This window comes from Pecten maximus, chromosome 6 (assembly GCF_902652985.1).
Source record: "Pecten maximus chromosome 6, xPecMax1.1, whole genome shotgun sequence".
Taxonomy (NCBI): Eukaryota; Metazoa; Mollusca; class Bivalvia; order Pectinida; family Pectinidae; genus Pecten; species Pecten maximus.
Genome location: NC_047020.1, coordinates 21,620,148 through 21,632,695, shown reverse-complemented (window position 1 = coordinate 21,632,695; position 12,548 = coordinate 21,620,148). Strand labels below are relative to the sequence as shown.

The 12,548-nt window shown below is 36.2% G+C and overlaps 1 protein-coding gene across 2 annotated transcripts in view; it reads left to right on the top strand.

Moving 5' to 3' along the window:
- LOC117329227 (rho GTPase-activating protein 6-like) overlaps window positions 1-12,548 on the top strand; it is a 60,257-nt gene that overhangs the window by 37,664 nt on the left and 10,045 nt on the right. For both annotated transcript variants that reach the window (XM_033887062.1, XM_033887061.1), the window contains one exon: window positions 6,117-6,273. In XM_033887062.1, the coding sequence (XP_033742953.1) occupies window positions 6,117-6,273 (157 nt within the window). The remainder of the gene's footprint in view (window positions 1-6,116; window positions 6,274-12,548) is intronic.

Below are 12,548 nucleotides of genomic sequence, written 5' to 3'. Positions count from 1 at the left end.
ACGTATTCCGAACAGAAAAGGGCTAACAATGCGTACATTTTCAAACAGATCCGTCTTCTTTTTTGTTTAAACAAAAAGATGCTATAATTTAAAATATAACGATTTGGTTGCTTATAAGAGAAATTTTCAGACATGATATTACATTTCTGAGTAACAAAATGGTAAACGTGAGGTTATTCAGATGGATTTTATTTATAGAAAAAAAAAGAATGAGCAAACGGATAAGACACAAACGATCGCTGTTAGTCCGACGTCGTACAGCGATTCCGTTACATCCGCAGTTTTATACAACAAAAAGCCACTATATGAAAAAACAACCCGGTGCTTTGAAGCTGGTATGTCAGTGTATAAGTTATTATCAAACCTAGACGTCTTGTTTGTTTTCTCACAAAGGATACTGTGATGAGTACGAGTGATCTATAAGGCTCAGACAGGGACCCGTTGTGTCTACCCTACGTTTTTATCCCACAGACACGATCCGTAATTACGTCACGATTTTATGAATTGTTCTATTTTTGATAACTTTATGGGAAATTGTTGCTTTTAAAAAATACATTCTGGTATCTGATGTAAACTGTATCACTTTAGTATACTGTTCTTGTCGCATTTAATATGCATCCCGTCAAGACCGCATTCCAGCTCAACGTGATACACACTCGGTTATATTATCTGTGTAAATAAGTGTTTATAATAAATCTATATGGATACGTGTGTAGGTGTGTACAAGTGTGTTTGATGTGGATACGTGTGTAGGTGTGTACAAGTGTGTTTGATGTGGATATATGTATAGTTGTGTACAAGTCTGTATGATGTGGATATATGTATAGTTGTGTACAAGTCTGTTTGATGTGGATACGTGTGTAGGTGTGTACAAGTCTGTATGATGTGGATATATGTATAGTTGTGTACAAGTCTGTTTGATGTGGATATATACAGTGATGTATAGTTGTGTACAAGTCTGTTTGATGTGGATATATGTATAGTTGTGTACTTGTCTATTTGATGTGGATACAATATATGTATAGTTGTGTACAAGTTTGTTTGATGTGGATCTATGTATAGTTGTGTACTTGTCTATTTGATGTGGATACAATATGTGTATAGTTGTGTACAAGTCTGTTTTGAAAATAGTATTACAGTTAGATTTCGTTAAACCGAATTGCGATAATCCGATAAATAACTTTATATCGGCCATCGTCGTGTGTTGCCTTGACACTAAGAGGTACGATAACGTTTTTAGCGTATGTGGTATATACTGTTGGCTCTATGTCAGGTCACAATTTTAGGTGATTTCGTTGCAGGAGAATATATATTTGGATTCTTTACGACGTGAAACGCCTATTTATCTTGTTTTTAGCAGTGTAATTCAACACGTAATTGAAATGGGTTTGGTCCATTTAAAAATTTAAATTCAGATTTTCATTTCAAATTATCCAACATGTTGACACACATACTTATCTTGTAAATACCCCGGATGTTTATACTGCAATAGAAATGACCTAAACAAGAGTTCTACTTTTTACCACCGAATTCTGATCTCTATCTCTCCGTATCTTGTTTCAGTACACGATACCGAACAGTGAACGAAATCTAACAAATGGACGTCGTGTATGTCATTTGTAAGCATGTAACACGACATGTTTAAATCAGATATATTCACTTCAGAAAGAGAGAGAGATTTTAGATAATATTTTATCAGACAGGTTAGAGATATCTTCTAACCCGTGAATTAATTTACTTAAATTTAAACCACCGGGTATACGATATATTACGAGAGGTTTTCCCCCGTTTTCACCTGTTGCTAAAACGGTTCGCATGGCCTGATGAAACAGATGTATCTATCTGGCATGGGCTGTTGCACATCCATCGACCGTGACGCTACCTTATGTGTGAGCAATGCATCAGGCATCTGCAGTCATATCTGTCAACATTATGACACATTCAATGACCTCCTTTTAATTCTCACCCCTGTCTCGGCTCTTCATATTATGAGGACTCTCTAATTTTAAAATTATTTGAATGTGGTTTTCTTTTTAATGACGTTGTTAAAATGATCACGATTTGTGAGACATTTGATCTAGACTGTCTCGAATTTGAATACGACGATGGGACAACATCTTACTTTATCATGAATTGTAATGTATTAAACCGACATTAAAAACAATGAACTCCACATTCATCAAATTTCCTTTTTTTCTGTCTTTCGAATTTTTCTTTTTTTTCTGTCTTACAATTGTTTTATTTTTCGTCGTTTTTTCCTTTGTCAATTTTTGTTTCAGTATTAATTTAACTTACAAAATATCTACATTATTTTACTTTTAAAACACTACAGAAAATTCGAAACAAAGTATTATATTGCCAGCTACAGGAAAGTCTTACCAGATGATAAATAAGGATGATTCAAACGAGAATTAATTCGTGGACACATTAGTGTATTCTGTTATAATTGACTGCCGGGGGATGGGAAGTTATTTAAATATTTTAGGGATATGTAGGGTACCGTGTACTTTCGACTCCAATCATATGGTTGGATCAAAACGTAACGATATTCCGAACCGGTACATTAGACAATTTCGTAAATTGGGGTAATGGAAGATCAAAGACGCTCTCGGCCATAGAAAGTTTTTTTTTAAAGTCTGATTTCATCTATCTGAACCTTCTCCATAGATTAAAACAATCTTAGATATTTTTGTACGTACATGTACATTGATTTTTGCTTTGTTCTGTTGTAAGTCTTCTTCATTATTTTTTATATAGATGTTCAGGGTTTGTACACCAATGTTAGTATATACTACCTTGTACACGGACACGTGTTTATATTTAGGACAGGACTTCATCGTTTAGTTACGTGTGTCATTAAATCAGCTGTTAAATTATGGCATTCGATTACCTCCAATTATAGTTAGAATAATGCTGAACTGATTTAAATTCAAAGTTAAAAAATCTTAAGTCTTTGAGCGGATGGAAATAAAGTATAAATTAGGCTCACCGGTATATTAACAATACACCTGGTTTTTGTGTGGACATTTTCAACGGAGAAATAACGTTCAGAACAAGCGATCAACTTTACAAACCTTTTAACAAACAAAGAATAAAGGTAATGTATAATTGAATAGGTTAGCAATTTTGACTTATCGCTTGTCAGCCATTTAAAGAAAAAAGGGCAAGCCTTGAAAAATCTTCATGTAATCCAAGTGTTGATAATACAAAGGATAAAAGAGGAACTCTTCAATGTGAAGGCGTGTTCATTAATTCCTCAAAAACAGCTTTACTCAACGGATTATCTCCGAGACCTACACTTTGGATTTACATAATGACATTTACTATGTACTTATATAATTATATAGAACGGGTACAGCGCCAATCCTCAAATTTATAAAACAAATATTGACATGGAATGAAAAATCATTTCACAATTGTTATTAAAACCATGTTTTTTCAAAGAATATTTCTTAATTGTTATGATGGAATAATATCACGCTTCATGGAAAATCAATCGGTGAATATTTCATGACGACTTTGTCCTTGATACGGGACGCCAGTGGTGGTATATTTAGAATTTGTATTTGACTGAATAGTGTTTACAATTCATTGATTAAAATGGCGGAAAGAAAACACGGCAGTTGTTTTCTTTAGTAGCTTATCCTGATCCACCATCACTGCTAAGTCCACCTTCCGGCAGAGATTCCAATTCTATCTCCCACGCGGTATACAACTCTCGTTTTGCTAGTTTATGAATGTCAAACTTTCCTTCTAGTCACGACAATGGCTTACCAGCGAGTATCCACTGCAAATAATGCTTCAGAAAAGAACAATACCTAATAAATGTAGAATATTTCGCTGGTTTTCATTCAGTATGAAAAATTACTGTGAATACTGGAACATATTTGTTACCATTGACATCTCGACCTCGACTTAAAATCTTCTAGGAATAACCACGAAAGTTAACGTATGTTACCAATACAGCTATTAGTATATCGAAGAAGACTACATGTATTTGGATCTTCTCGTTACCGGCCAATTCCGGTGTCACTATAATGATCGGTGAGCGATATTATTTCAGTAAACTCGCACTATAAAGTACACTGTATGGGTCCGTCCTTATATCAAATGAATGTATTAATAGGATAGTAAATAATAACAACAAATTTTCCTAGTGTGTAGAAACACAGATTTTTCTAGCGAAGAGTTGCTTCTGTTTTCAGCGCCAGCTATCCTTCATTTTGATGCTGTGCGTGCACATTGATGTTTATCGTGAGGTCAACGGCTAGCAAAACTTCATGCTCTGTGTCTTTTGCTTGATCTATACATTTCACACAGAGCTGTATTATCAAATGACGGATATGATTACCATCAATTCCTCACTGATACAAATTCGAGTAAATGTTTGTGTAAATCTAACCTAACGCCATGATTTGTCGAAAATTACTCAAAGATAATGACGGAGAATTCTCGAACAGTACCCGTCCAACTATTCAAAGATCACGATGGGAAGTTCAGAATAGATTCCGAATGGAAAACAATTACGTTGATTTTTTAGCTCCGGTGCTATGGAGATGTACAATTGAACTTAGATACAATAGCTGTCTCGAAACAAAGACTTGGACAAGACATACAACTCCAAGGTTATAAATATACGTATATAAATCTTATTATCTGACCTACGGGTAAATATTGATTTGTTGACAAACATTTACCCTTATTATCTTCTTTATCAGTCCGACGGCCGTACATACAAATCTGAAATATTTTCCCACGTACCTTCATCAGACTTAGCTTGTATTGTGGAGGGAAAAAACGCACCAATGATGCGTGCAGACTGGCGTATAATTTTATGTGAGAAATTTCGGGATTTAGTCATTCAGACTGATTTTGATAGAGTCTCGGTCTATGGATAGATAAGTTATCATGTAGTGTTTTGTTTGGCGGAGGGAGAGAGTAGGGCCGTAACATACATGAGTGACGTCACTTTCATCATCTGTCATGATCGACCATGATTCAGCCCCTCCCGTCTGTGGGAAATTCGCCATCTCTTACAAAAACTTTAAAAATCAACTGCAGTTTGGTTTATTGATGAGACGAAGAATTATTTGTTTTCAACTCAGAAATGTGTAACATTTTCAACAATATCGTTAACGCCTTTAATAAAAAGTGACCCCCGGGATTGAATCCTAGCTGTTAGGCCAATACGTGATTCAATGTAGACAGTCGATGGTTAAATCTCTTATACCACGACATTCATGGCCGCCATCAAAACATGGTCTTTGATGTCACTGACCATTTACATAATTTCATATTCAAAATTAGGTAAAATATGTACGAAGTGTTAAGACCGTGTCACTCCGTCATCTTAATGCTCTGTCTAAAAAAAGAAACGAGTGTCCCCAAATAGTTACCGGATCTCTAACAGAATGGAGGAGATGCTTCGTTTTTATTGCCTTTTTATGTTTCCACAACACGTTAAGTGCCGAACAGATCAGTTCCCGTGGTGTTAACATGCTGTCATACATATTACCCCTTATCATCACTCGAGCAGAACGCGTTACTACCTAAATTATCCATCGTCATCCAGCCGTGCCCCCAAACAAATCTACAACACATCTGATATGTCGTAGTCATGTACCAGTCGGCGTGAAGATTTTAATTAATGTACATAACTACATTGTCTGAACAATGTTTTTGTGTTATATTTGTACACCCCTTCATCATTTTTTCTGGTTCCGGGTTCAATGACATTCAGATAGAGGGCGCTGTAAGTTGTGTATCACTGGTATAGAACTTCCGACATCTCCATGACACCAAGTCACGTGTTAGCGGATGTGATTTGAGTAAGAAATCAAATTATATTAATTGCTCATTGATTCCCCTAGTGGTGACTTTCTTGGTGGTCCTCATCTGATATTGACCTAGGTTCTTACAGACGTGTCCAACATGGTCTTTGTATATGGGTTTACACCGAGCAACATACAAAAACAGACAAACAAACATGCTATGTGCGTTATAGTTTATATTATTAACAAAATAAATATACAACAATGCTCTATAATCAAGTTTAGTGGGGACGTTCAGATGTTACCCACGTTTTGTAACATTTTTCGTATTTTTCTATTTTCCAGGAGAACTGTACATGGTGCAATGTAAGCGGGCGCAAGGTTGTGCTCAAACCTACCTCATTACTCCAACTGACAGAAAAGGAAAGGCTTGCGCTGCAGAAAATAGCTCTCTCAAAACTGCAGGATATGGGATTGGGGTGTAACGTAACAGCACCTAAAGGTCAGTACAACAGTTTGATGTCGTAATTTATAATCCGGGTATTTCTTCTAGACTATGTTTCGTTTGGTTGCTACTAGGTGACCTGATAGGGAGTTTAGCCTCTAATTTTTTCTTCGGGAGTCAAGAAAACGTTTGGAAGGGTTATGTCGATATTGGTATATCTATGTGTACTGCGTGAACTGACGAACTAGCATCAGCATAATCGCACTGATTTTTATGTGTACTAAAACCCCTAGGACTGGATGTTTTCTTTAGGGGGAGTGTGTGAGTTCAGAAATACCTCAAGTCATTGTTCACTAGAAAACAGAATATGTGACGTGGGTATAGATTCAGATTTCATCGAATGTTGAAATAGTCAAATAGGGATGACAATGTATTTGGCACGAGGGGAGACACTTAAACAAAGGTTGACACTCCTATCGAACACGTCATCAAGAGCAAAGTGTTAAAAATGTGTCGAGAGACAAAAAGATGGCGACAAGTGTAAACATATCCACATAGCTATTGTTTGTTCAGATTCTGTAACCGTGACGACAGCCGACGTTTTATTCGTACAATGTACATGTATATGTATTGAATTGGCTCAATTTACGAAACAAACACAAGGCCCAGTACAGAATTGTCTCGACGATGAACTTATAAACCGAAACATATACTAAGGGAGCTGTATAAAGGTGTCGGATACACAGGTACCGATTAATGCCATGGGAGGTACAACTAATTCAGGAAACGGAAATTAACGACAGAGGAACTGATCCGTACCGTTCCACACTACAGAGTATATATTATCGGCAACTACTATATTAATACATGTATTCATCTACAGTTTTTAATGTTTTTACGGATGTTAATTGATTACCTTTATCCTATATAACTAAATAAATATTGATATACGTTGTTATACATGCGCCGATGCAGCTGGTTGAATTTACATCATAAAATACCAAATTTGGTTTTGATAATTTGCCTTCCTGACGGACTGGAAGGGGTATCCTGGACTTTTACTTATAAAACCATATGTTTCTCCTGCTTGGAAACTTGATTCAGAAAGCCGACCTCTAGCTTGAGTTAAGCTTTATCGATAATTCACTTACATTTAGATAAGGTAAGCAATGTTTCAGATGTGCTTATTTCCGCTGATATATGACCAACTCGTGCGTGTCCGACGAGGTCGATAAAAAGTCTATTGACCATTTATTAGTTTAAATTAAATCAGGATATTAGTTCTCCGTGGTAATGTCGCGGTATTCGTGACCGTAATCCTTAATTATCGCTCCACGACAGAAATATACAACACAACAATGTGAAAAACAAGTGATAATCATTATATCTCTGATAATATAATTAGTATATTTATATAAACACAGGAAAACAATTACTAACTGGTCCAACTTTATAATTAGACACTGGGCCAAGTTATAATTAGACACTGGGCCAAGTTACAATTAGACACTGGGCCAAGTTATAATTAGACACTGGGCCAAGTTATAATTAGACACTGGGCCAAGTTATAATAAGACACTGGGCCAAGTTATAATTAGACACTGGGCCAAGTTATAATTAGACACTGGGCCAAGTTATAATTAGACACTGGGCCAAGTTATAATAAGACACTGGGCCAAGTTATAATAAGACACTGGGCCAAGTTATAATAAGACACTGGGCCAAGTTATAATAAGACACTGGGCCAAGTTATAATTAGACACTAGACCAGGTTGAAACGTATAAAACTGTAAATAAAAGGGTAAAACAAGGACAATGTCCCTGGTACTGGATCTGTTTGTATTTTGTAAAAGGCTATTAGTTACTTGTAATACAGCTCGCGCACTTGTTTGATCGACAGACGACATAGTTTTCACGGGGTGTTCATTACAATCTACATACTGCAGTACTATACAGACGAGTTGATTTGTGTATTGTCGATAGGATCCGACAGTCATGTCCGTGACTCACTCAAGTGACCGTAAAATACTGATTGTTCTGAGCGATGGTCATCTGGTGTTGTTACTGACCAGTTGACCACTACCATTAGGAATAACATGTTAACTCTCCGGATCCGAGTCCATAACGGATCTCGCATTAGATAACGGGGAAACTGCGTCGGCGCGACTCCAAGGGACGCCAGAGTAAAGCTAGCGTAATTCTAAATCTTCGGCGTCCATGAAACGGTATAATATGACAAACCGGGAAAGGATGTTTGTCCTTAGCCTGTCATGGAACACAAGAACCTTCCTTTTCTAACAGGCGATAGTAATTGTCCTGATCTACCTATGTTTTGACCTCCTGTTTGATAGTAAACATGTTCCTATCTAGCAGTTGTTCAAAGCGCCTGGGGGCCCTGGTATGATTAAATGATATCCAAAAAATATGATCAGGAAAAAATGGTTAGGTTACTGTTTCTTACATTTTTGATATACAATCATCTTTAATGATTTGTTCAAATTTAAATCGTTAATGTATCGCGAGGAGATTGATACAAAAAACACATGTTAAACTTGCTTCTGTCTGTACAATTTACCTACAGAAGACCGCAAACAATGGAAATATGGCTGAGATATAGATTATTGTTTATGGCGTTCTAGATAATAACAGGTGCGCGCACTCCATCGGTCAACGATTTTAACGTACAGACGTTAATGGTATTTTTATTTTGGTTTCGTTGTTGATGATAAACAACGTTTAAATCTCCCCATTAATCATTATCTCGGGAGTTCCGTTAAACTCTCTGATCCGAGGGATTGATTATTAACTGATTATGACTTCCTTTTGTACATTGTCGACAATTTGATCCTATCAATTCAATATCCGTATAGGGGATGGTCAGGTTATATGGCATTACATGTGAACAAATGAAAAGTTAAACTGAACATAACGGTAAAATCTATATAAGTGAACATGAAAAATTACTTGTATTAATGTCAGGATCAAATTTTGGACATTTCACTCAGGAACAGTTAAAAGGTATCATAGCCACTAAAAAATGTCGGCGTTTTATTGGTGGTTACTCCCTGCGGTGACTAATTTGCGATCTTCATTCCCCTCTTTTTCTGTCGTATCATTCTGTGAGCATCTAAACACGACGAATCTGGTTCGCAGAATCAACTCTCTAAACACGACTTATGTGGCTCTCAGAATCAACTCTCTAAACACGACTTATGTGGCTCTCAGAATCAACTCTCTAAACACGACTTATGTGGCTCTCAGAATCAACGCTCTAAACACGACTTATGTGGCTCTCAGAATCAACTCTCTAAACACGACTAATATGGCTCTCAGAATCAACTCTCTAAACACGACTTACGTGGCTCTCAGAATCAGCGCTCTAAACACGACTTATGTGGCTCTCAGAATCAACTCTCTAAACACGACTTATGTGGCTCTCAGAATCAACTCTCTAAACACGACTTATGTGGCTCTCAGAATCAACTCTAAACACGACTTATGTGGCTCTCAGAATCAACTCTTAGAATCAACTCTCTAAACACGACTTATGTGGCTCTCAGAATCAACTCTCTAAACACGACTAATGTGGGTATTATTTTACAGGTAAAAATAGACCTAACAACCTTTGGTATACATTTATGGAAAAATTAAATAAATAGACTTGATAGTTGACATAAATTATTTGAACTACAATTGGATAACGAAATGTGATAAAGCGCTTTGATAGGTTCTGATTACTTTATGATTTTTGGAGAAATAATGAACTAAACCCCCTCAGCGCATATTAAAATGGAAAGGGCTTTTATTGTAGTGATATAAATAATATTTCTCACTGAGTCTTGTTAAGTTGCACGCTTTAATGTAGAGGATGATCGATGTTCCTGATTTATCGAGGTTAAATGACCTCGAGCACTAAGGAATGAGCCGTTCAGAGGCATTGCTCTCATAAAAATCGCTAATGTGAATGTAAATCAATCAAATTCTCTTCTGAAATTTCAAACTTACTTTGATGAAATACTTATAAATCAACAATGAGGTTTAATGGCAAACATAGAGTAAATACAGTATGTTTAGTGTATTTTTGTCTTGGATTTGTTTAATTTGGAATGTGATCTATGTTATACTGTTTACAAATCATGCATTTATTCATTTTATCATTTATTCTCTTTAATAAATCAGCACAATTTTTATTAAAAACACAAAATGCGTTAGAACAGCCGATTGTCTCGCTATTTATAATCCTGGAGGTGAAAGAGACTCCCGGACAACAATACGGGTACTTAAACTGGAGTACGTGAACATTGACAAGTATGTTGACACGGTACACACTTCAGTATACATGGACGGGGTTTTATGGCCTAACTGTAGGGTATTAGTGACCGGAAGTGGACATAAGTCCCCTGTATTAGTGACCAGAAGTGGCTTTGACCGTTAACAAGTCCACGGTACATGATCTATGAGGTGTGCCATACACACTAAGCAGGATTTCTTTACAGAATGTTGGTCCTAAGCTCTGAAATTGTTTTTACTATGTCAAGTTAGAATAACCTACATTGTTATGTAACTCAATTTAAATACCGCCAAGGACTTACACATTCCCTTATATCGGATAAAAACAAGTTAGGAACCCTAGTCCACACCACCGAAACAGTGTCGCGAGCTTAAAACCATACACCACTAAAACTACACGGAAATGTTACAATTTCTCGGACTAAGCGTCCTTCCGTAAATCCGTAAAGCCTTTTATAAAGACAACGAACACCTGTAAACGGTACTTCATTGATATCTGACGAGTTTTGATAGCTACATAGATAGTTCAATTTAGAATGGGTTATGGTGCTTACTTCAAAGAATGACATTGTATAGATACCTGTTTATCTTGAATTTCGATAATCCGGAGCAAATATGAAACATTTAGTTTCTGACATAGTCCAGTATTCCAGAAAAGTTTCTGGGAACTAGACTATTCTAAGTAAGGATAGTCCCAACGTGCTGATGATTACTGAAAATCATTACTTATGTTTCTGGGCGTTTTGTGGGAGAATCTGAAACGAATAAAATGTTACAGAATTTACGTTATCATAGTTTAACATGGCAGATTAAATTGGTAATACATATACCTTGTTATTAATTATTATGATATAAAATCCAGATATACTGCGCTAGAATTTGTTTCATAATATCAATCAAGCAGTTTTACCGTGTGAACATATAAATATTGATGTTATCGCTTATAAATACAGCCTATCACCTGTATGATCACGTGACAAATGTAATTAAAGTGTAGATGTAAAGGTGTAAGGTTTCGTGTCGATTTTATCACAGACAGGTACGATTGACATTATAGGTATTCACTACTAGAATTAGTCATAATTTTATCAGCGATATTTAGTAATGAGTTGATATAACGAGATCTAATGAGGCGGGGTACTATAGTGTAACAGGACTGGGTGCCAATAAATGTCTGTATAGATTTGTTTATATAAATAAATATAGTGACATTCAACACCACATCAATATGGTTGTATAGTAATCTTAACCATTAATAAACACTGTTTACGTAAATGCACACGCTTTGCTTGGCTTTCACAATGTAAGTTGTTTCGATAACGACTGGGATGCTGTATTACCATGTCGAGGTGTGGCATTTCAGTGTGATAACACTATAAAACACGTCCGTCTCTGTGACCTAATCATTTCAGTCTGGTAACGCTATAAAACATTTGTCAGTGATCCAATAATTTCAGTGTGACAACACTATAAAAACATCCGTCAGTGATCCAGTCATTTCAGTGTGATAACACTTTAAAAACACCTTCAGTGACCCTATCATTCTTGGGCAACCTCAACAGATTGTATTATCTGCTGCAAGTAAGAAAATTCCGAAATAAACGAACTAACTTACTGACAAACGTATATGTTCCCTATTTGACCGATATTTACTAAACAAATATCACCGTCCCAAAAATAGATGACATCTAAGCGTACATCCGTGTCACAAATCGTCATATTCTTACCTATATGTATCGACCTGTGGTTGAGGGACGCATTTTTTCCATACCTTTCAAAATTCCTGCGGTCTGATTGGATTGATAAATAACTTCAGGTCACGGATCACGGAACTCGCAAGTGTGGCGCAGAAACCTACAATATTATTGACAGACACCAGTGATATATTGATAGACAGGAGTAATATATATCATTTCTTCTCGACGGCGCACTAAGTTTCATAACTTAGTGTAGGAGTGTAAATTACAACAAGTCTTTTCATTTTTATTTCAACACAGATATTTGTACTTTTTTAAAGCCACACACACAGTAAAAATGACGCC